Source organism: Perissodus microlepis, chromosome 1, assembly GCF_051167445.1.
Source record: "Perissodus microlepis isolate ML-2025 ecotype Zambia chromosome 1, ASM5116744v1, whole genome shotgun sequence".
NCBI lineage: Eukaryota > Metazoa > Chordata > Actinopteri > Cichliformes > Cichlidae > Perissodus > Perissodus microlepis.
In genome coordinates, this window is record NC_140461.1 from 17,562,827 (window position 1) to 17,587,851 (window position 25,025).

The 25,025-nt window shown below is 40.9% G+C and overlaps 1 protein-coding gene across 1 annotated transcript in view; it reads right to left on the minus strand.

Annotated features, from left to right (window-relative positions):
* Positions 1-507: 507 nt before the first annotated feature.
* The window catches only part of LOC146393664 (uncharacterized), a 47,008-nt gene continuing 22,490 nt past the window's right edge, over positions 508-25,025 (minus strand). The window contains exons 3-7 of the mRNA XM_084932514.1: positions 19,172-19,222; positions 5,466-5,635; positions 3,909-4,022; positions 2,639-2,796; positions 508-2,266 (exon numbers count right to left, since the gene is read on the minus strand). Coding sequence (XP_084788640.1) covers positions 2,228-2,266; positions 2,639-2,796; positions 3,909-4,022; positions 5,466-5,635; positions 19,172-19,222 — 532 coding nt within the window. The 3' untranslated portion in view covers positions 508-2,227. The remainder of the gene's footprint in view (positions 2,267-2,638; positions 2,797-3,908; positions 4,023-5,465; positions 5,636-19,171; positions 19,223-25,025) is intronic.

The following is a 25,025-nucleotide window of genomic DNA, read 5'->3' on the forward strand; positions in this document are numbered from 1 at the left end:
ATTAGAGCGCAAGACGGCAATGTGGTTAATGTGCATCATCAATCACTAAAAATCACCAGGCTGTGTGTGGCTACATTTCATTTCATGTCTTCATCTCATGTTTGTTTATTAATCATTCATATTATTACTGATGAGAAAAAGAGAGCAAAAGATTTTTACATGTCTTAGTTTTTAGTACCCTTTCAGGTCCTTGTGACCTATGGCCTAAATTAAACTGAAACCTGGCCATTTTCCCCACGTGGCCTCCGTATCTCAGCTCAGTAAAGCTTTCCCTTTTTCTCTTAATTATCTGTCACAGGCTAAGCCAGCTTTCTAAAGAGACAGCTGCTGATGGAAAGGCTGCAGGTGGATTTTTGTTTTTCAAACTCTGACATATATATATAAAAAAAAGAGTCATATTTTGTTTCAGTGTTTTCTGACTCAGCAGAAATTCACAGGCTGCTGGAAAGTCTTATCAAATGTCTGCTTTTGCCTCGGTCTTTCAGAATAAAAACACAACACCACAAATAATGTTTATACTCAATATGAAAATACTTTTACTACAGTGACAATGAGTATTTCCACTTGGCAATATCTTAAGAATGCAAACAAAAACATGTAACACCATAGGAATTATAATAATATCATTATTTTCTTTAAAAAACACACGGAAGTCCTAAAGCAAGATTAAAATTGTACGGCTAAACAATTACAGTAAAGTATACAATAATACACATTATTACACTGACCTGGGTCTTCGCACATCTTAAAGTGTCTAATACATAGAGGAAGAGAGTTATAACATTACTCTAATACACTTAAAGGAGATAAAATACTCTTTCCTTCTGAAAATACTTAATGGGTATAGTATATCATTCATACTCATACCTACAGGTGGAAAACAAACCATTTATCTCCTGAGTGATTATCCAGCTAAATTCTGATATCTGGAAAATATGAGTTAAGGTTTAAAAATGAAAGAGCTGTGTGCAGAGTTTAGAATACTTGAAGTAACACCGAGTTCATTTTCATTATACTGTCCACACAATATTCCAGTTCTAGTCTTAATTTGGAAATAGCGGCATGTTTACATGGTTGAGAAAAACCCCACGCTTAATTAATATCTAGTCCTATGTGTTTTGTGCATCATTTACTTCTAGGTCCTTAAGGCCTTTAGACATTTTGTAACACTGAATGATTTTGCTGTTTCCAGGGGGAAAGGAAAAAAACCCAAACAAAATGATGAAGCAGCTGTAGAAACACTCATATTAACAGTATCTATAAATGATTAATGTGTGTAAAGTCTGACATTAATCTATGTCATCTGTTTTCATAAAAACAAAGAAAAAAAAACCCAGAGTGACCCATGCATGGTAAAAAAGTACAATCTGAAGTGAAAAATTAAACTAATGAGGACGTGCTTGAAAACCTGCATACTATCTGATAGACACCAGTGTGGTTGCACAAAGATTTCAGGTCCTTTAGAAGTCCATGGGAAAATGACTTTCTGACTTGACCCCTGTAAACACATTCCTGCTCAGTTTATGGGTTCTGTCACTCGTTTTTGGTCATACTGAATTTAAAAAAAGAAATTCGTTTGTTTTATAAACCTGGGTAATACTGTGTTTCAAAATAGAGGCTTATCTGTGGTACGAAATCGCACGCTCATTAGCAAGTGAGACGTCACTCTCCAGTTTGCCAAATGCTCATCTCCAGGCTTCAAAACAGGACTTCAGAAACCAGTGTGTGACATCACGGTAGCTACGTCCATCTTTTATACCGCCTGTGACGTGAGCAAAATAAACTGGCAGGTTTGTGTCATTATGATTTAATGATTCATATCTATTTTGCTGAAACATTGAGATTCATGCTGGAGTGTTGCTGTTGGTGCAAACTCACTCATACAGTAGAACTGGTTCATTTCAGGTAGACATGTAAAATTTATAAAGTCATCGTTCTGTTTTGTTTATTTGTTACAGCAAGGTCACGGTCTATCTGTCACTCTCTTAGGTAAGCCTGTCAAGTTCTGGTCAGTTGGATGTATGTGTACTTGCTTCTCAAAATTGATCTGTATCTGGATCATGGTCACGTTAAACGAGTTGCTGTGATTCAATTAAATGCATTATGTTATTTGATATGTACACCCTATGTTGAGCTTCTGATGTGGGTGTTAGCCTGATGGCTCAGGTTCTCTTCCTCCATGTTTGGCACCTTATCCATGTCTTTTACGTTTTCTCACATTCCTCCTTCATATTTCCTCCTCAGGGTCAGAGCTGTGGTTGCTCATCTGTGACAGACAAACAGGCAGACAGACAGTGGGAGGGAAACAAAGAAGGCGTTTCATTAACTGCCAGCTCAGAATGACTCAGGAAAATTTTGTTATGCCAGTATACGCTGATTTCAAGAAGCAAAGTCTTTCTTAATGTCCAAGCCACTCATAAGACTGAAATATGTGGGCTTCTTGCCTGTATGACTTTCAAGTAAAAACAATGTTTTCTAAAAAAATAATAACAATTATACAACATTACTCCCCATCCATATTCACAAAATGTAGCCCTAACAGAGACCAAAATAATGTTCCAGACAAAATATTAAACTTTTTTTGGTCATAGCATCAGTATCCCCTTAAACTAGCATATGCTTCATAAACATCATTTACCGTGTGGTGGTCATCATCAGGCTCTCTCAGGTCAGGGCTCTCCTTGTGAATTCGATGGCGGGAACTAGGAGGGGAGAGGGAGGAAAGGGAGTGCTCTGGGCTGCTGGGTGATGCAGCATATGGTGAGCCAACTGGACTATCCTCTCTCAGTGGAGACCCTGAAAAAAAAAGAAAAAGAATAAACATATGTACACACGACATTCGCAGTTTTATTTGAGATTAATTGCTGTTCGCACAGCGTATTGAAGAAAATTCGTGTTCTCTGATTTTATACTAGATGACAGGCAGAAAAATGAGTGGGAGTGACAAGATGAAGGACAGATGTGATGATAGCGAGAGGGAGATGAGAGACGGCAAGGCTAGACAGTGAGGGACAGGGGAATGAAGCAAAGCTGGAGATAAATTAATATAAAGATGAGAGCTATCTATCAGCCAAGGTCAATCAAAGTAGACAGGAGAGTTTTAACACAGACTTTTGCAGGTGCAAATCCACAGATAGTAAAATGAAGGTTGTCCAGGACTGTTTTTTCAGTCGAATGTTGTGATAATGGTTTCAAGGTTAAAGTACTGTCTTCAGTCAACAACATTTAAGTGTAGCAGTGACTGAGGGGTTGGGAGCTCAGAGGAGGTTGAACTGCATCAAGTGAGAGGGAGTGGTGTAAACTCAGTGTTTCAGTTATGATCGGTTTAATTAAGGCAGAGGCTAAAATAATTTCCTTAAGGAGGACAATAGAGCTTTGTCCTTTATTGCCCGAGACATTTTTTCGTAGCCAGCTGCAGTGACCTGGAGATGTCCACATGAGGGCAGCAACAGCACTTCCTTTTGTGTGTAGCGATCGGCTGCCGTTCACAGTACTTGATTATTTGCGTTTGCAGAAGTCTCATCAGTCAGTTACTTCAACCACGCTGTTTGTTCAGCATGTTCCATAATTTGATCCCAACCATAAATCTATACACCTCACCCCCGACAGCCTATATCTGCCTGGATTCAACTTTTTAAAAAATCCTGACTGGGGGAAAATAATTGATTTGTCAGGTAAAATAAGAGTGGCTCCATCCATGCAGTGCATTCCCATCCCCCAGTTTCCCTGCAGTACAGATCCTGAATCGTTTTGATTGGGGTTGTGACTGGAGGAGCTAATCAAGCAGGAATCTGAACGTGGCATATTGACGGAGTCCTCCTTAAAATGATTCTGATGTGCAAATAGATTATCTATCATTCGATCTCACAGCCACCCGACTCCACTGTCTTTCTGAATGAGTGTCTCACCTTTGTGGTCATTCCTCTGTGTGTCCATCCTGTCAAGACTGTCAAGCAGCCCATCGATCTGTGTCTTTATCAGAGTCAGCTCCTTTTTAATCACCTGCAACTCCTCCATCCCCACTGCAAGGACAGAGAGAGTGAGAAAATGTAAGCGACATTAGGAAATTACATGACCTGGAAACACCTTTGGAAAGAATTCTGAATGTACTTCAGCTAGTGTGAGACCTCTGTGAGGACACTGGAGCAATATACAGTTAGGTCCATAAATATTTAGATGCATATATACATGTAATTTTGTCCCTGTACATCACCACAGTAAATTTTAAATGAATTAAGATGTGATTGAGATGCAGACCATCAGGTTTAATTCAAAGGGTTTGACACAAGCATTGCAACAACTGTTAAGCCGTTGGAAGAAAATCAGTCTGATTTTTCAGTCTGATCAACGGGAGTCAAAAACCCATGGACATCATCAAATGCTGCATTTCCTCCCTTGACATGCTCTGTAAGGACTTTATGCAGCCGCTTTCAGTTGCTGCTTATGTTTGGGTCTCTCCATTCAGTTTTATCTTCAGTAACTGAAAAGGATGCTCTGTATTGTTGAAATCAGGTGACTGACCCAGCCATTGAAGAATATCCAATTTCGTTGCCTTTTAAGACTCTTGTGTTCTTTTTGCAGTGTGCTTTAGTTCATTTTCCACTTGGACTGTGAGGCTCTGATCAGTTTTACAGTATTTGGCTGAATGTGAGCACCTGCACACTTCAGCATTCTTTGCTACTTCTATCAGCAGTCACATCATCAAAAAGCAATCGTGATCCGGTTCCACAGCCATACATGCTGTATGCCATGCCGTAAAGTCGTATTGGACATACATGCAGTATGCTTCAGATCATGAAATGTTCCCTTTCTCCTCTGTACTTTTCTATTCCCATCATTCCGGTACAAGTTAATCATGGTTTATTCTGCCCACAGAATTTCTGGACTGATGATAAAGACTTTTATTCTGCCTCTGAATCTACTGTTTGGTTCACTTCTATCAACATCTGTTTTGACCTCATACTGAGAGTCCCTGTGAACAACTACCAAATTCAAGTTCAATACTTGGAAACAACTCTATATCTTTCATCTGCTTGTCATGGAAAAACGAGGGAACGGGCCGTGAAACTGCTTGTCAGTCAACTGTCTAATTAACTCTGGGAAAATGGAGGACTAGAAATTGCTGCAATTTCTAAACAATTAATGCAATGATTTTTTTCAACCCCTTGAATTAAAGCTGAATGTCTGCACTTCAATTAATTGGTTGATTTTAGAGTTCACTGTGGTGGTGTACAGAGACAAAACTACAAAACTGCCAGTGTAAAATGCATGGTTTCTTTTTTATAAAATATATTTATTAAGCATGTAAGTTTAAATGCATAGAACTTTACTACCATTTTAGGCAAACAATGGGAACCTACATTATCCAACTTGTCTAATTTAAGATGTAAAATAAAGCCATTTAGTTTTTTTAATTTGTTTGTTAGTTTTTTCCACAACAATCAAATCCCATTCATATTGCTCACACTTGGCTGTGGCTGAACTAGTAGAGTGGGCTCTGGAGCTTTTGGAGTGGGTTCTGTCTCGGCTGCGTCTGTGCCCAGAGGAGTAGGAGGAGGAACGGGATCGCTTGGCAAGACTGGGTCCCAGGGGTAGGGGAGAAAAGGAAGCTGGCACACGCTGGTAGTCATACACCCTGTAGATTAGGTAGACACATTTTTAACAAAAAATATTGTTAAATGACTGTTTTCATGCAGCAACTTGTGTTTTTGTGCTGTAGCTGTGTCTGTGTGATTTTGTGCTTGTGTCTGAAATGATAATCAGAGGCTGGAAACAATGCATTTTGTCACACATAGGTGAAAATGACTGAAATTAGAAGCTGTATGCAGATTATTGTTCTGCAGATAATTTGAGCTGTTCACAGCCTCTGTACAGAGTACACAGATTTTAGATCTACCGTTTCAGGCAACAGGTGGTGATGACGTTTCATGCTCATGAGGCCACTTTAACTTTCACTCAGATGGCAGATTGATGCAGGGCACACTGCAATGCTCAAAACTGGGACTAGTCTGCTTGTATTTTATTTTGAAATATTCTCTTGCACAGCTGAATGTATATTGTAGACTTGTAGTCAAGATGGATAGCGTAGTGGTTAGACTACACACCTTTGGAGCAGAGGATCGCAAGTTCGATTCCTGCCTGGGGTGTCTGTATCCAGTAAGGGTCCTAAGGCTAGACCCCCTATGCTAAGCGAGCCTACTGCAGACATGAGCGAGACAGATAAATATGAAGGCATGCCGGCTCGGACGTCGCCCGGATCAACAAGGTCAGGTGTTGAGGAACCAGGGCACCATGCTTGGCTACTTGGCGTTGTTGGAATGCTACTACACAAGTAACCCTGGCGGAAGGGGCTACATGAATAGGATGAGGATGAGGGACCTATGGATACCTATGTGGATACCCAACATCCACAATGATGGCGAAACAACTAGTAGCTCAGTGTTCCAACATTCGAAAGAAGGGACTGCTATCACAGCTAGAGATTGACGAGGTACAACATAAATGCTACGGCAAGGAGGAGTCAGGACGAAGGAGGCCAAGCTTAAAACCTAGTTAACAAGAGACACCCGGAATGGCTAACCGAAGGTCGAACGGTCCTGATCCCCAAGGACCCCAAGAAGGGACCGGTCCCATCCAACTACCGACCAATAACCTGCCTCAGTACTACATGGAAGCTCCTGTCAGGCATCATATCGGCTAAGATGAACAGGCACATGGGTCAATACATGAGTGGTGTTAACTTTATTCTGAGCCACACTTATGGAGCTCCACAATTCTTTTCCAGGTGTTTTGGTTGACGTCTCTTGATTTTCCCATGTCACAGAAACAGGCTCTGTGTTTTGCCTTATATGCATCCACAGCTGTGCCACCAATTTACTCACATGGACTCTACTAACCTATCAGAAGCTTCTTCAGCTCAGAATGGAATCGTCTGGAGTTTTCTTATTAATTAACAATAAACTTAGTGTATATGTGCTCCTAAATTTGATGAAAGTGATTAAAATAGACAGCTCCCTCTTTTTATTCTGACAATGACAAGAAGATTTATTCATAACACACGTGAAAAGACCCAGGAAAACCGAGTTAACGATCAAAACGATAACAAAATAACGCTGAAAACCGATAAAAACCCTGAAAACCATACATTTCACACCTGAGCCTCAACTCTCGCGGCCCGGTACCAAACGACTCACGGACCGGTACCGGTCCGAGGCCCGGGGGTTGGGGACCGCTGCCCTAAAGTGTATGTAAATATCTGGTTTCAACTGTGAATATACTGCTGTGTATTGAAATTCCTCTTGTTTTGCATAGATATACTGAACAACATCCAAAGCATAATATATAAAATAACATCTACCTGAGTTTTTTCTTTGAAAGAAGCTCCTTATGTCCATTGTTGTGTTCATCAGTACACAATTGAAACCGATTTAGTGAGTTTGTTTAGCCATGGAGGGTAACAACTGAAAATATGAAATGTAAGCTAAGACTCTCTAAAAAATCAGCATTGCTGTTCGGCTTTTTATTTATCCATTTGTTGATTCACTCGAAGAGCAAGTAACGCAACCAAGTGATCAGTTTGATATCAATCTTTTGTGATTCACCGTCATATTTACATTATTAGTTCAGTACGAATGATTTGCTTTGGTACCTGGTCAAACTTAAGCTGTCCTCTGTCTGCAGCAAACTCGCAGGAAGCAGCTTCTCCCCCCTCGCTCACATGGGTGCTGTGCTCAGTCGCCTAGTGCCTGAGCTCAGATCATACCAAAATTAGGGGGAATTTACGACGGTGCGCTCTGTGCTTCGTGTGTTGTTTTTGTTTTATACAGTTGTCAGTCAGGCATCTAACTAACAAATTACACTCCAAAAGACCCCATGCTTCTGAAAAAATGACACGGGCTTAAGCCCAGTAAGTCACCCCCCCGCTCCGCTGATGGTTGACTCCACATCTCCCGAACACTATGTCGATTTGAGAACGCAAGACCGAAACAGCGAGACCAAGACCGAGACCAAGACAAAAGTCTGTCGAGACCAAGACAAGACCAAGACAAAAGTCCGTCGAGACCAAGACGAGACCAAGACCACGTAAAAGTGGTCTCGAGACCGGTCTCGAGACATCCAACTCTAGTATATTGTATGTTTTCAAAGTTCTTTAAGTATCAAATTCAAATCAGCATTCATACCTAAACTTAGATGTTATGCTGGAACTACAAAAAAATTTAATCATATTCAAACACAGTGAAAAGAGATGCAAATTAAAGCAGTTGTCCAGCCGTCATAAATAAATATGGGTGGGTCTATTCTATGTTCCTTTGACTTGTATTTTCTATTTATCAAATGCAAGAGAGTGAAACTGTCTCACTCTCACTATTGCCTCCTCCCTGTGGACAGCTCCATGTCTCTATCTGTCACTGAATGTAATTGGTTCTGTCAGGGCCAATCAATAGCTCCCCGGCAGGCTAGTAGTGCTGGTGACAGGGGGTGTATCACTGTCAACCTCTATAGTGGTTACAAAAAATGACACTGTGTTTGTGCATGGGTGTTTGAAAAATAGAAATAATGATGTGACTGAAGAATGCAATGGCCTCGACACTCACTGACCCAGTGACCAGGTGAAGCTACAGAGCTACAGGATCCAAACCAACCAATCATCACTTGGTAGAAAGTGTGGGAAGCTAATGTTTTGAATGGTACAGTGCATCCAGAAAGTATTCATACTGCTTCACTTGTCCCATACTTCTACACAATGACATTGTGAAAAATGTTGGCTTGAAATTCCTGCAGATTTGTTGAAAATAAAAAGTAAAAGTTTAGCATTTACATTGGTATTCTTTATTGAAGCACCTATGCTAGCAATTACAGCCTCAAGTCTTTTTGAGAATGATGCTATGAGCTTGGCAAACCTATTTTTGAGCAGTTTCTCCCCTTTTTCTTTGTAGAACCTCTCAAGATCCCTCAGGTTGGATAGGGAACATCCTGCACAGCCTAGGGATGTTCAGTCAGGTTTAAGTCTGGACTATGGCTGGGTCAAGGAAATTCACAGTCGTTGTCCTTTTCGAAGCTGAACCTTTGCTCCAGTCCAAGGTTCATAGCGCTCTGGAGGAGGTTATCATCAAGGATCTCTCTGTACATTGCTCCGTTTATTCTTACAGTTCCTGCTGCCAAAAAACATCCCTAGAATAATATGATGCTGCCACCACCATGCTTCACTGTAGCACGGTGTAGCACTGGTATTGTGTCATGTGCCTTGAAGAACATCATCTCCTCCTCCATCCCAGACACCATTGTGAAGTTTGCTGATGACAGTGGTGTTGGGCGCCATCTCCAACAACAATGAGGCGGGTTACATTAACGAAGTGAAGAATCTGGCATCATGGTGCCAGGATAACCACCTCCAGCTGAACGTTGGCAAGACCAAGGAGCTGGTGGTGGACTTCAGAAGGAGTCAGCACAGAGACTACAAGCCCACTATCATCAATGGAGCTCCAGTGGAGAGGGTGCAGTCCTTCAAGTATCTTGGTGTTCACATCTCCTCAGACCTGACATGGTCTGCCCACATTCAGGTCCAGACCAAAAGGCTAGGCAGCGCCTGTATCACCTCCGACAACTGAGGAAGTTCAGGGTGTCGCCAGTGATCCTCGGGACTTTCTGTACAGGTGCTGTGGAGAGCATCCTCACACAGAACATCACATCCTGGTTTGGGAACAGCTGTGTTAATGACCAAATAGCTCTTCAGAGAGTGATCTGTACAGCAGAATGCTGCTGCAGGATTGCTCAGAACTCTCTGCCTGGGAGGGATGTGAGGTGGGCAAATGAACTGAATCATTTCTTCAACAGATTTCATTCAGCCATGAGGCAGTCTCCAACATCGGCTGCAGACTCACCCACCCCCACTGCTGCTGTTCCACCTCTGACACCTCAGACACTTCACACCTCCTCTATTCACCCTGCTCACTCCTCCCCACCCCCAACAACAGCATCCAATACACACTCAACACAAGGCTCCAGCCTGTCTCTCTCAACCACCCAGGTTAGGAGGGAACTGAGGAGGATTAAAGCCAAGAAGGCAGCAGGCCCAGATGGCATCAGCTCGAGGGTCGTCAGGTCCTGCGCGGACCAACTGTGTGGGGTGATGGAGCACCTCTTCAACCTGAGCCTGAGGCTGGGAAGAGTCCCACAGCTCTGGAAAACCTCCTGTGTTGTACCAGTGCCAAAGACTTCACGCCCCAAGGACCTCAACAGCTACAGGCCGGTGGCTCTGACATCCCACCTGATGAAGACCCTGGAGCGGTTGGTCCTGGCTCAGCTTCGGCGCCTAACAAGCTCATCACTGGACCCACTTCAGTTTGCCTACCAGCCTGGCATTGGAGCGGATGATGCCGTCATTCACCTCCTACATCGTTCCCTCTCTCACCTGGAGACCGCTGGAAGCACTGTGAGAATCATGTTCTTTGATTTCTCCAGTGCCTTCAACACTATTCTTCCCTCGGTTCTGAAGGACAAGCTGGAGAACTCTGGAGTGGACCATCACCTCACTACCTGGATTTTGGACTACCTCACCGACCGACCACAGTATGTGAGGACTCAGGGCTGTGTGTCGGACAGGGTCGTCTGCAGTACGGGGGCCCCACAGGGAACGGTTCTGGCTCCGTTCCTCTTCACCATCGACACTGCAGACTTCTCCCACAATTCCACCCAGTGCTTCCTGCAGAAGTTCTCTGATGACTCTGCAATAGTCGGCCTCATCACCGATGGGGACGACAAGGAGTACAGAGGACTGACTCAAGACTTTGTGGACTGGTGCCAGCTGAACTACCTCCAGATCAACGCCAGTAAAACCAAGGAGCTGGTGGTAGACTTCCGCAGGCACAAGCATTCTCCACTGCAACCACTGAACATCCAAGGTATGGACATTGAGGCTGTGGACAGCTACAGGTACCTTGGTGTTCATCTGAACAACAGACTGGACTGGACTCATAACTCAGACGCCCTCTACAGGAAAGGGCAGAGCAGGCTGTACCTGCTGCGGAGACTCAGGTCGTTTGGAGTGGAGGGCCCACTCCTGAGGACCTTCTATGACTCTGTGGTGGCTTCTGCTATTTTTTATGGTGTGGTCTGCTGGGACGGCAGCATCTCTGCTGGGGACAGGAAGAGACTGAACAGGCTGATCCGAAGGGCCAGCTCTGTTCTAGGATGCCCTCTGGACCCAGTGGAGGTGGTGAGTGACAGGAGAACGGTGGCTAAGCTGTCATCCCTGTTGGACAACATCTCCCACCCCATGCAGCAGACTGTGACAGCACTGAGCAGCTCCTTCAGTGGGAGACTGCGGCACCCACGGTGTGGGACGGAGAGATTTTGCAGGTCTTTCCTCCCCACTGCTGTCAGACTCCACAATAAAGACTTTAACTGATCAAACACACACATCCACACATGTGCAATAACACTAAGTGCAATAATCTTTTCTGGCATCGTTGTATTTTTACTCAGTTGTATATAGCATTTGTATTCTATTTTTATCTTATTGTATATTTTATTCTATTTTATTCTACTGTATATAGTATTTTATTTTATTCTATTCTGTACAGTTGTGTACTGTATTTATTCTTATTGTATTCTAATTTTTGCTTCATAACTTTTGCACTGTCCACTTCCTGCTGTGACAAAACAAATTTCCCACGTGTGGGACTAATAAAGGTTATCTTATCTTATCTTATCTTATCTTATCTTATCCCCCCACCCCCTTCAGGACACCTACACCAGGAGATGCTGGACTAGAGCAGCGCAGGTACTGAAGGACCCATCCCATCCTGGCAACAAACTGTTCCAACTTCTGCAATCCGGCAGAAGGTTCTGCACTATCCGGGTAAGGACAGAGAGACTCAAGAGGAGCTTCTATCCCCAAGCCATCCGGGCCCTAAACTGATTGGCCACTTTACCATACAGGTCTGATGGTGGAGTGCTACAGAAATGGTTCTCCTTCTTCTCCTCTCTCCACAGAGCAATGTTCAAACTCTGTCAGAGTGTCCATCAGGTTTTTGGTCACCTGCCTCACGAAGGACCTTCCACAATCACTCATACTGGTCGGGGAGCCAAATCTAGGAAGCGCCCTGGTGCTTTAAACTTCTTCCATTTACAGATGACCGGATGACAGGACCTTCAGTGCTGGAGAAATTTTACTGTACCATTCCCCAGATCTATGACTTGATAAAATCCTGTCTCGAAGGTCTGCAGAGAATTACTTGGACTTACTGGGTTGGTTTGAGGTCTGACATGCACTGTCAACTATGGGACTTTATACATACAAATGTGTGCCTTTCCAAATCATGTCCAGTCAACTGAATTTACCACAGGTGGACTCCAATCAAGTTGTAGAAAAGTCTGATAGATCATCAGTGAAAACAGGATGTACCTGAGCTCATTTTGAGTGTTATTGCAAATGACGAATACACGCACATGCTGTATGTTTGTTTCTTTTTAAAATAAATTTGCAAGAATTTCAATCACTTTGTTATTATGTTCAATTTTTTTCAAATCAGGCATAACGAGACAGGGGAAGCAAAACGAGGGACTGTCAAAAATAAAACAGGAAGTAGCACGCAAACCAAGATTCAGACAAGGACACACAGGCTTGACACGAAGATGGGGATAGACAAACATGGAAACACATGACAGACTGGGGGAGACAAAGGAGAAAACACAGGGAGAAGAACATGGAGACAGCACAGAGATATGACAGGGATGAGAGGGAGAGAGAGGGCAAGAGACATGACTGACAGGAGGGGAAGCCAAACAACAAAACAGAAATACCAGACCAAAGAAGCGGGAACATAAACTGATAACTAGGGATGGGTATCGTTTAGGTTTTATCCGATACCGGTGCCAAACCGGTACTTTTGAAACTGTGCCGGTGCTTAAACGGTGCTCGAACCGGTGCTCGAACCGGTGCTTAAAGAATGGAGAACACAAAATTGGTCCAAAAACCTCTCATGTTCAGCTGTTTTTTTTGTAAAAAGATAACAATGTTAGCCTTTTCTGCAGCTATAGGGCATATATGGTATCACTCTTGGCTGGAAGCAGTGCTTAAACAATGGAAAAAACACAAACTTTGTCCAAAAACCTCTCATGTTTAGCTGTTTTCCACTTTTTCTTTGGTCATTTTAGCCTTTTTGGCCAGGGTGAAAGGAGTATCTGCCATCAAACAAGAAGACAGCTGCATGTAACTACAGCGGTGTTTGCTAGTTCACCTTACATGCATTAATGTAATAACGTGGTTAGCTTTCACACGAACAACATTAAGCTACTCACGCAGAGAAGAACGGCTGCTGCTGCCATCATCATCCGTCATCATTTCTGCTACACTGGCAGGGCTAGGGGCCAGGACTCTCCTCTCCGGGTTTTTGGGGCATGTTGCTAACTCCGGGTCCGATAACAGGAACCACACCCGCAGGAGATGTGCACGGTGTGAGGTCTCGCAGCAAGCTATCAAATACGGCGCATTTTTCGGCTTTTAAAAAAAACGCTATGCGTCGCCAGGTGTTTCATCGGATTTGAGGTGTTACCTCCTTTGACAGTATCAGCTTAAAGCACTTGTTGCAGGCTGCTGAGTTTGCATATTTTGCTGTGAAGTACAGCCAGACTTTTGACCGCTTCGCCTTGGGCATTTTTAATCTGTAGCTCTGCTCTAAAAGAACGTACGTACCTGGACCCGCCTACTATCCTCGGAAACGTAAAATGATTGGCTAGAATTCAAAGTGTATGACATCTCAGGGAAAAAAAGCACCGAAATAAAGCACCGAAATGTGCGCTGCTTTTCGGTCTGGTTACTACCGTTTATGTCAGAACCGGTGCCATCATGGCACTGGATACCGGTACCCATCCCAACTGATAACCCTAAATTAACTTAAAACTAAACTAGAGACCTCTAATAATATAGCAGGAAAATTACCAGGGATTACCCAACGCTACCATTTGTAGTCACACAAACTAAACAAGAAAACCCGGCCTAATAAAATCCAGAAAAAAGGTTCACTTCTCAAGATCAAAAAATGAATTCAACATGATGCAAAAGGTCACAAAACAGAGAACACTGGTTCAACGATCCAGTACCATGACACTATAATAGTGTCAGTGACTTAAAAAAATAACGTGTTAGATATTTCAGGATAAAAGACAGTCTGAAAACAAATGAAAATATTTCTGCAAAGCCTGCGAGTGAAGTGTTCCTCTGTTGTATATAACAAGCCAACAACAGGAAGAGAAGCTGTCATCTGCAAGGACTTTGATTTTGGATGGCAATTTAGATTTACTGATTGAGCCGACACAGTCTGGCTTCCTGAAGAGTTTTCTATATTGTTTCCTGATCTATCATATTATGTGAAGCCTGTCTACTTGATATAGTGATTTCTGAACAGAATGTGTTCTTAGCACATCCACAATACACACTCAGACACATATGCATCACAATGTCACATAAGTATGAAGTGTATTAGGCCACCGTAAGTGTGTGAGATTAGAGGCTTTGAGCATTGTCCGTGCGGGGAGACACTGAAACCAAAGACTTAAGGGAGTTTAAAGTCTTTTAGAGCTGTGTGCAGGGGCAGACAGACAATGTGTTGTTACACCGGCTTTGAAGTGTCATCTCAGAGAATAGAAGCTCAGACAATGAGAGACGGTAGAGGAGTGAGGATTACAGAAAAGTGTGTGAGTGTGTGTGAGAGTGTTTGTCTCCATGGATTAGACCCCACATGGAAAGCAGCTTTGTCAGCCTGAGCTGTTATCTGTGTTGAAAGACACTTTACTGTTGTGTTTGCTCAAGAGGACAGCGGGCAAAAACAGTCATTTCTCCCTTTCCCACATATTGGACGTACACAAACAACAAACACAGATGCAAACGTGCGTGCACGTGTACACGCGCATAGCTCCCACTCACTCAAACCCAGAGGAATACACGCACATGCACTCAAACACGCACAGCTGTCAAAAGCGCAAGCCAACAGTGTGGGGAATAATCACGCACTGTGTTAAAAACAAATTGAAAATCAGCAGTGAGTGTTCCCCCCTGAACAAAGACAAAAAATGCGACGCGAGGAAAACCACATGAAAATATGAAACAATGAAAAAAAATGACAGGTAACACTCAACTCAGCAATAATACTCAACTAGGTGCGAGAGAAGCTACAGGATGAGGTGTTATTCTCCTGTGCATGTGTGTGTTTCAGCAAGTTGACTGCCTTCTTTTATTCAGATATGCTTAGCGGAGCAATTATAAGTGAAGCCTGAGGGGAGGCAGGTTGGTCCCAGAGCAGTTTCAGTGCCGTTACCCTAAATGAAGCTCAGCTAACTACACCATCTACGTAAAAGCTGCGCTCACGCTACAAATGCACGCTGTCCAAAAGACAGATTTTGGTGTTTATGAGATGTCACTTAATTTAAGAGTATGGCTGTTGTCAACCTTTTTCAGAAACTAGTATGAAGTGCAAATTTAAAAGAGAAAACTTAAATAAAACCTGTCACATTTCCACAAAAAGAGCTGTCATGTTTGACACTTTTTTCTACAACCAATTTAAAGTGAAGCGTTATGGCACTTTTAGTTTTTCAGTCATCTCCCAGTACAAGTTGTTTCTTAAGACCTCATTTTAGTTGAAAGTGAAGGCGTGAGCTAAATCAAATCAGTTATTAATTTTCCTGCTTAATAAGGCCTGGAGATTTGAAATCAGCAACTTGAAAGCAGAAACTTGAATAAATAAGAGGAGAAACAAAAAAATATTTTAATAATGGGCACAAGGGGCCACTAAAAGACTTTTTTAGTATAAGAAGGATATCAATATTATGCTAGAACTGTCACAGTCACTTCACTTGTTTTTTTGTAAAATGGATCTAAAACTTTAAAAAAATGAGCTCAGCAGTTTTGTTAAACTGGTTTTGGCCAAACACTTTACAAAGACACAACAGACAAGGAGTTTATAATCTCACTGGGATATTCAAGAAAAGATTAAGATACAATATACAGTACTGAGTAAAAGTATTAAAGCATGTGGCATTTCTTATTACATGTTTTTATATTATATTATATTTTTCTTCCTAGGAGAGGGATTTTCTTGCATTTTTCAGTGGCCTGAGTATTTTTGTTACTAACAGCCTGTTGCAAAAACACATAATTTGTTTCACTTTCCTCAGGTAAATATATGAAATATTCCAAAGATAACACAGTTTGATGTCATTAAACAGTTTTTTGCAACAAGGTCTAAAGCAGATGAACAGTATCTGGGGTCGTGTTCTTAAGAAATAACAAAAAATCCCGCAAAGACCTGGCACAAGAGAGATGCATCTAGCCCTTTAGTGAATCCATCTACTGTTTGCTGAAGCTTCATCAGAAATGGCCTAATTAGATAGGTTGCTGTCAAGAAGCCATTCATCACTCAATATTCAAATCATTATCAATATGTATGTGAGAGAAGGTCAGTGACTGTCTACAGCCATCTGTTAAACACGGCGGAGGCTTCATCACGGTTTGGGGTTGCATTTCAGTCAGTGGTGTTGTGCAGTGTTGTGGGTATCATCATATTTTGAGCCAACAAGCGATACCATCTGTAAAGCGAATTACTTCAAATTACCGCCAACTGGACAGAAAAACACACAGCAGAACACTATCAGTGGATTGGCCTCCCCAGAGCCCAGACCTCAACATTATTGAATCAGCTCATCCAAAGAAGAACGTTGAATGCCCTTCAAAGCAGAGGCGGAGGCAGACATTTGATACACCCGGGGCTTAGCCCTAAAGGGTAGTATGCATGTGGGATTTGGGGGGGGGGGGGGGGGGGGTGTAGAAATGACTGAAAGATTAATAGGCTCTGTTTTGAGTTTTGTTCAAAAAAGAATGACTTCATATAGGGAAAATATATATATCACATATGCAGGACACCTTAAACTAGCTTTTTAATTAAGCAGCAAGGCAGAACAAAATCAGGGCTGTATCAAGACACGAGGACTAAACCCCAATTCAACCAGACCCAGAACTGATCCGGACTTAAAACTGGTCTACAACAGTTCAAAATCAGGACTACTTAGGATTTAACCAAGACAGAACCAGAATCAGAACTAGATGATAGTAGCACTAAAAATCATCATAGACCTGCACTACACTTATTTTTTAATTCTACCAAAGTACGCTATTTAGATTGAGAAAAGTTTATATAATTATTTAGCCTTGTTGTGCAAACAAGCCTGCATAACTTAATAAATATAGAATTTGAAAAATAACAAACCTAAAAAGAAACACTAGGTACGAAATACATGAGTACCTATGATACGGTGATACTTTTGGTAAACAACCATTTGACTAACATGTGTGTCTCACCTGCTCTTGTTCCATCTCTGTTCTGTCCTCATTCTCCATCTCCCTCTCTCTCCCTCTCTCTCCCTCTCTGTTCCTCTCTCTCCCTCTTTGTGCTGACAATCAAGCCAAACACCAACATCATCAAATATACAGTTGAAACCAGATATTTACATACTCTTCAGATAAAAACACTTTTTTAATTGTAACATCAAATCAGACTAAATGTTTATTTTTTTAGGTTGATAAATATAAAAAACATATTTGTTAACTTTAAGAGTAAAGAAAGAAACTATCTGTATTTCTTAATTGCAAATGGCACCAAATTGTTGTTTTGGTTGACATCTCTTGATTTTCCCATTTTAAAGAAACAGGCTGTGTGTTTTGCCTTATATGCATCCACAGCTGTGCCACCAATTTACTCACATGGACTCTACTAACCTATCAGAAGCTTCTTCAGCTCAGAATGGAATCGTCTGGAGTTTTCTTATTAATTAACAATAAACTTAGTGTATATGTACTCCTAAATTTGATGAAAGTAATAAAAAAATAGACAGCTCTCTCTTTATTCTGACATTTAACTAATTCAAAAGATATTTCAATATTTATTTATCCAAAACAAAACAAGTTTACTCTAAATTGATGTTGTACAGTAAAAAAAAAATGTTCTTGTGTTTTCATTAAAGTGTACGGAAATATCTGTGAATATACTGCTGTGTATTGAAATTCCTCTTGTTTTGCATAGAAATATACTGAACAACATACAAAGCATAATATATAAAATAACATCTACCAGAGTTTTTTCTTTGAAAGAAGCCCCTTATGTCCATTCTTGTATATCAGTACATTACTGAAACTGATTTATTTAGCCGTGGAGGGAAACAACTGAAAATATGACATAAACACACATGTAAGCTAAGACTCTCTAAAGAAACAGCATTGTTGTTGTTCGGCTTTTCATTTCGCCATTTGTTGATTCACTTGAAGAACAAGTAACGTAATATATGTTAAGTGATCAGTTTGACCTCAATCTTTCGTGATACACCGTCATATTTACATTATTTGTACAGTACGAATGATTTGCTTTGGTACCTGGTCAAACTTCAGTTCTCCTCAGTCTGCGCTTCTCCAACAGCGCACTCGCAGGCAGCAGCTCCCCCCCGCCCCCTCGCTCAGTCGCTTAGTGTCTGAGCTGGGATCATACCAATATTAGGGGGGGATTTACGCACAGTCGTAAATTCCCACAGTGTGCACTATGTGCTTCGAATATTGTGTGTAGTTTTTGTTTTATACAGTTGTCAGCCAGGCATCTAACTATGAAAAAATTACACTTCAAAAGACCCCGGGCTTCTGAAAAAACAACCTGGGATTAAGCCCAGTAAGCCACCCCCCTGCTCCGCCACTGCTTCAAAGAAGCCTGGAGAACTATTCATGAACACTACTTAAAGAAATGAAACTAAAGTTTGACTTAGAGTGTTCAGGCTGTGTTGAAGAATACTGAAACATACAAACATTGCAGTTTATGTTTGCATGCTAGAATAAATCACTCTTGATTTAGAATGCACATCAAAACCCACCGTTTTAGTGTCTGTAAATAGTATTGTGTGTGTGTGTGTGTGTGTGTGTGTGTGTGTGTGTGTGTGTGTAGGTTGTGTAGTAAATGGGTACACTGTAAGCAAAGACAGAATGACTGACAGCTGTGTGGGAGACAGCAACAGGGAGCAGACACTACCAGCGGCTGTCAGGATGACGAATCCACTTTAGCCTCTGCCTTTAGCCGCCTGTGACACACAGACAAGCAGTAAGGTGTATAGGCTGCCATGCATAGCTTTCTGGCAGTACCTGTCATAGTAGTCCTCGTGATAGCTGTCATACTCCAGGTCGAACTCAGATCTGCAGGAGAGGTGGAGAAAAAGTCAGAGGAGAGATGAGGTGAATGGTCAAGAATTTGTCAAAACTACATGATGGGCTTTTACCAAAGCTATCACATTTTTCACATAACTGACAGCATGCTTGGTTGGTGTGTCAGTCTGTAACTGTAAGTCTTAACAGAGTTATACAGTACAAACATTTCATCTGGAAAGAATACAATGTTCATGATCTCCAGCCAGCCAGAAAAAAACCCATCAAATTTGCTCTGCTGCATCATCCAAGGTGGATAATCCATAGAAATTGGATCGTGCTCCAACTGTACCACCCACTGAACACCTCTATGTGTAAGCTTGGTGAGGTAAGCAGTGATGCATATGTGTCAGAATGAGAGAGAGAGAGGAGAGAGAGAATCAGAGGCAGGTGAGTGATGTGACTGGAGTGAATGGTCCGTACCTGCGGAAAAGAGCAGAGGAAGTGGAGGGGGGGAAGTGACACTAAGCCACTGCAATTTCACATTCTAGTGTGTCAGACCTCAGCATTCCTCCCTAATCCCTTCACAGAGTCACTAATAATCCCTCCATGTTGCTCATCCTCCCTCTGTCTCATTGTGTCTCTCGCTGACTCACTCTGCAATGTCTGTCTGTCATTTGTTTATTTATTTGTCATGTTTTCTCTCTTTTTAAAATGACCTCAGTCTCTCTATTTGTCTCTTAGTCAAGATTATGGTTCAATTCAATTCAATTCCATTCAATTCAATTCAATTCAATTCAAATCAATTCAATTCAATTCATTTAGCGCCAAATCACAAAAGTTGAAAGGTAAATGCCCTACAAGAATATTATTAGTATTATTAACTAATTTATTTTATTTTATTTTGCTCTGCAAGATTTATTCCCAATATCACATCTATAAATATAGTCTCTTAGCAACTAATGTCATGGCCGTAGAGTTTTTAATTTTTGACTTCACGATCCATTTTTGTTTGGAGATGAGATTTGTGTTTGATTTCTATTCTTTGTTTCTTTTGAAACAAAAAATAACTCCTATATATTTAACCAATTATGTAAGACTTGCATTTTAAGTTGTCCTTGCATTGGATTTCTGTGAGTTATGTTTCTCTTTAATATTTACTGTTCTATTCATACAGTTTTCAAGTGTTATTTTTCATGAGTTGTATGGATTCATAATGATCTCCATTTATATTTTATTTTTTTTAAACTCCTGTTTTTAGTTAGAGGTAACTTTGAAGTTTGTATTTAGTTAGTTCCATTTTGTGTTTCCAATCTGTTCCTTTAGTCTTATCTCTGTGTTTGTCTCTTTGAATGCCTTCTTCTGTCTTCCGAGTCAAGTTAATCTTGTTTTCCTGCTTATCTGACTCATTTACTTCCTGTTTTATTTTGGTAGTAGTTTGATCTTCTGTATCTTGTCTAATTTTGTTTCTCCTGCTTGTCGTCTTGATTGTTTTCTTGATTGCTTGATTGAGCTGTGTGTGGGTTTCCACCTCTTTTCTCTATCCTCATTATCTGTTGTATACATTGTTTCAGTCTTCCCTTGTCCTTTGTTGTGTCGTCTGTGTAATTGTGTATTCCTTAGATCTGTAAAACCAGAATTCCCAACGTTTCATACGTTGTGTTCTTTGGATCTTGGACTTTCAAATTCTCTAAACTAATCAGCATAAAAAGCTCACCTTATGTTCTACACCTGTGTCTTGCATCCTGCCGTTGGTTATGCAATATAAATGTACAATACATGCAGCTGAATGTGACTAACTAATTACTAACAACTAATTACTCCACTGTGATGACTACAGTGTGTACGGTAGATCAGAGCCCTTTTGCTAGAAATAACATGCTGTTGCAGCCAAAACCTACACTGTATGAAAACCAAGGCTGTGATGCTGCTAGCCAGAAACCCAAAACAATGAGCTGAGAGAGAATAAACCAAGTGTAAAAAGTTCTTTAGAGCTTAGCTGATTTATATTTCTGCATGGTTTTGACACCAAGATGGGTTTCTCTTGTGTACCAGGAGTTTTGTGGTCCATTGTTAATATAAGAATATTGAAATTTATTGAAATGGGTGCAAGAAAACGTGGTGCATATGAAGATGGGGTATGAAATTGTATTAATTCATTCATTTGTGTTGTTGGCTTGTGCCATTTATGTATACCTTCGATTCGTATATCACATTTTTTCAGGAGACGTCACCAAAACCAAAGTCCCTGCCATCTGCCTATCTGTCGCTCACGGGCGGCTGTGGTTCTCTTGTTATGCAGCTAATCTCAAAGAGGAGGTGTTTTTGTGTGTAAGGAGAAACATCAGGGGACTAAAGTGAGTGCCACACAGTCAGAATTACATACAAAGCAAGACAAACATAATAACGTCTCAGCCTTAGTACTGTGTGTTTGTATTTTGGAGTGAACCATAATCACATCTCCTCCAGTATCGCTCTCACGGACTCTTTTCTGTCTCATACCAGCTGGTTTTCTGAGCTCAGGAGACAGGAAACCACAAAATAATTCATAACATGTACTCCTGCCTGAGCTGTACACTTGCCAAAAATGCAAAGCGCAATTTCAATCCAATTTAAAGATGGCCTTCTGTTAGCCTATTTGATATGAACAAGGTCTACAAGTTGTTTTAGTTCATTTTCTTAGGTAATATGTAATTCTCTGACATTTGAAGGTATAAAATTAAGAAAGAAATTCTAGTGAATTTGCCTTTTATCCTTGTACCAGTTAAGGACACACTGAGGACAGAGGAGGACAAAGGGAAGCAGCAACTCCACAGCTTCTTACCCGAACAGGGCTTTCTGTTCTCCAAGTGAATTCAACTAGACGAGAGAAAATAACAGCTATTCACCATAATCCCCACTGAGGGGGAACTAAGCTGCTGTTCACGTTCTGTTCGTTTCTTTTGCTGTGAGATTCTCTGGTTTACCTTTGGCTGTTTGCAAGGCTTTATGGCAAGTATTTCTTATTTGTTAAATCATGTAAATTGCAAATATTGAAGGCCTAATTCAAAATGATTTCTTTGTTTTTGTTGATTAAAGCTTTTATAGTGTTTCATTTCCACTTGGTCACTTTACTTTGATCAATAAAAATTATCCTTTTGTTGGGTGTTAGCTTTTGTATTGAATTACTGCTATTGTATATACAAAATTCACAGTAACAAACTTACAATGTAAACAGTACGAGTCATACAGAGTGATTAGCTGTCACCTAACCCATAAATGTTGGATAATAAACTCTTTATTTATCTTGTAATAGTGTTTGGCCCATTAAAATCTCACCATACTGCAGTAATGATACACCTAGGTATTTTTTATGTGATTTAGCGAAGATGAATCTGTGACAGGTAAGCACAGCCCATTTAACCTGTAATTACATGCAAAGTGATCAGCCAAGCGCCTCTGCCAGGAGAGAGAGAGGCAGATGGACAGCAGGGTCACTAAAGGCTAATTAATTCTTTTTCATAATTTCTCAAGTGCCAAAGCAATCCATTAGACATGGCTGGCTATAAATCATTTTAGCCTCAACAAGCCTGCCTGGCTGCACGCACGCGTGCCTGTACGTGTGTGCGCGCGTGTGTGAATGTGGAGATCAGGCATCTGTAATCTGTTTCTGTAAACAAAGCATCCCAGGGATTTCCGCCAACATAAACTCCCACCAAAGGCAAAACACCATCACAACTTAACAGATTCAATGGAAATTGTATGTGAGTATATTTTTGTGTATATTGTTTGTGTGTACTGTGTTTAATTACTAGTTATGTAGTTCAATTAATTTAGAACCAAATTAGGCAATTTTTACATTTTACTGACAATCAATTCTTGACAGTGGTGAGTGACAGTGACAGTGAAAAGAAAAACTACAACAACTTTGTCTAAGCCTTAAAAATAAGTCAAACTTCTATTTTACATGAAATTTTATGCTTCATATTAACAGTTTTGATCACGATCTAGGTGTTAAAACATGTCTATATGTTTAGAATGAATAAAAAAATGCATATTTGAATGCTTAAGTTTCATTTTGCTTCAAACTAATGTGTTTTCCATTTTGTTTATTTAATACAGTTTAATGTCGTCGTCCCCCCCCTAAAAAAGCCTTTGTACTTACTTGCATGTATACTAATTAATTAATGACTGCACTGGATTCCCCATCAGAACCTCCTTAATTTTCCATGACGCAGATTCGGGAGACATCTCTCATATTGACATCATTTAGTTGCTGCAGATTTGTGGGTAACACTTTCATGGTGCAAAGCTCCTGTTTCACCATATGCTAAAGGCTCTCTGTTGGAGAGAGATCTGGTGACTGTGGAGGCCATTTTACTACAGTGAATGCATTCTCATGCTCAAGAAACAAGACAAAATGAGCTTTGAGACACGGTGCCACGTTCTGCTGATTAGCAATTTGCAATCATAAAGGGCTGGACATGTTCAGCAACAATACTCAGGTAGACTGTGGGATTTAAATGATGCTCAGCTGGTACTAAGGGGCTCAAACACCCCCAACACAATTACATGACCACCATTAGTGCGAGTTGTTGATACAAGGGTGGATGAATCAAAGCTTTTAAAGTCATGAAGACTCATTAAATCAGACAACATTTTTCAAGTTTTGATGCACCGTTGTTACTAAAGCCTCAGTTTTCTGTTCTTAGTGGACAGAAGCATCATCCCACGTGGTCCTCTGTTGTTCTGGCCCACCTGCTAAAATAGTTAGTATTGACTTCATCGTACGCTTTTCTCCCTGTAGAAATCATTATCAGAGTAACTCTGGCCATTTATTCTGGACCAGTCTGGTTATTCAACATCATTAGTCTTTGAAATACTCAAACCATCCTGTCTTTTCCATTTACAAACTTCTTACTTGTAATCTTTATTAGTATGTGATGGAGAAATAAGACATCCTGATTAGAGATGCACAAACTGACCAGCCAGTTGGAATTGGTTGATTCCAACATTTTGACCTTAGATGGGTCAATCAGCCTCGTGCATGTCTGACTAGAAGCAAGTCTATTTTATGCATGCACATCACGCACACGGTGGCACAGGCAAACAGTCACACTCATACTGACACACTAACATGTTGTTAACATAGAGGCTCTTCACTGTCAATGAAGACACAAAGTTCTCCAAAGCAAACCACAGGAGGAGCACCACAAAAATGTCCATAGCAACAAACCTTTATCACACTTAAATCATTACCCAGCTGAACATGGACAGTGAAAGAAGCCACAAGTTGGCTAAATGTAATAGCATCCCGAGCTCAGAATCAGCCATAAGCCAGCAGCCATCGTAAGAGCCTCAGTATGAGCAAAGGTCAATGTCCTGTTATCTGGTGAAGTTATTAAATTATACTAGAAAATTATGTACATAACTTTTGTTTTGTTATATAAATCTACTGCATCATCTTTTGTTTGGTATAGTAAAATATGTCAGGTAAAGGTGGGTGTACAGCAACTCAGTTTCAGTTAATTGTTTCTACCTCTTTATTTTTACTTGTTTCAGTGAGAGATCAAGCAACTTACTGCAGTTTGAAAGAAAATGTCAAGTATAATTGTTCATTTTGCCATGAAAACAATATTTTGTCTTTCCTTGCATGTGTTCAGTTATAGTTAGAAAGAAAACTGGAATCCATTTAGGAAAAGAAAAGAAACCTCTAATTCTGGTGTGTCGAAAAGTTTAAATAATGATGAAAAAACTTCTTTCAAGTGAGGATTTAAATGAATGGAAGACAAGAAACTTTTTATGAGCCTGTCTCTGATGCTTGTAGGTGTCGTTTCTCCCTAATGGCTCAGCACTGACTCCCAGAGCTCCATAT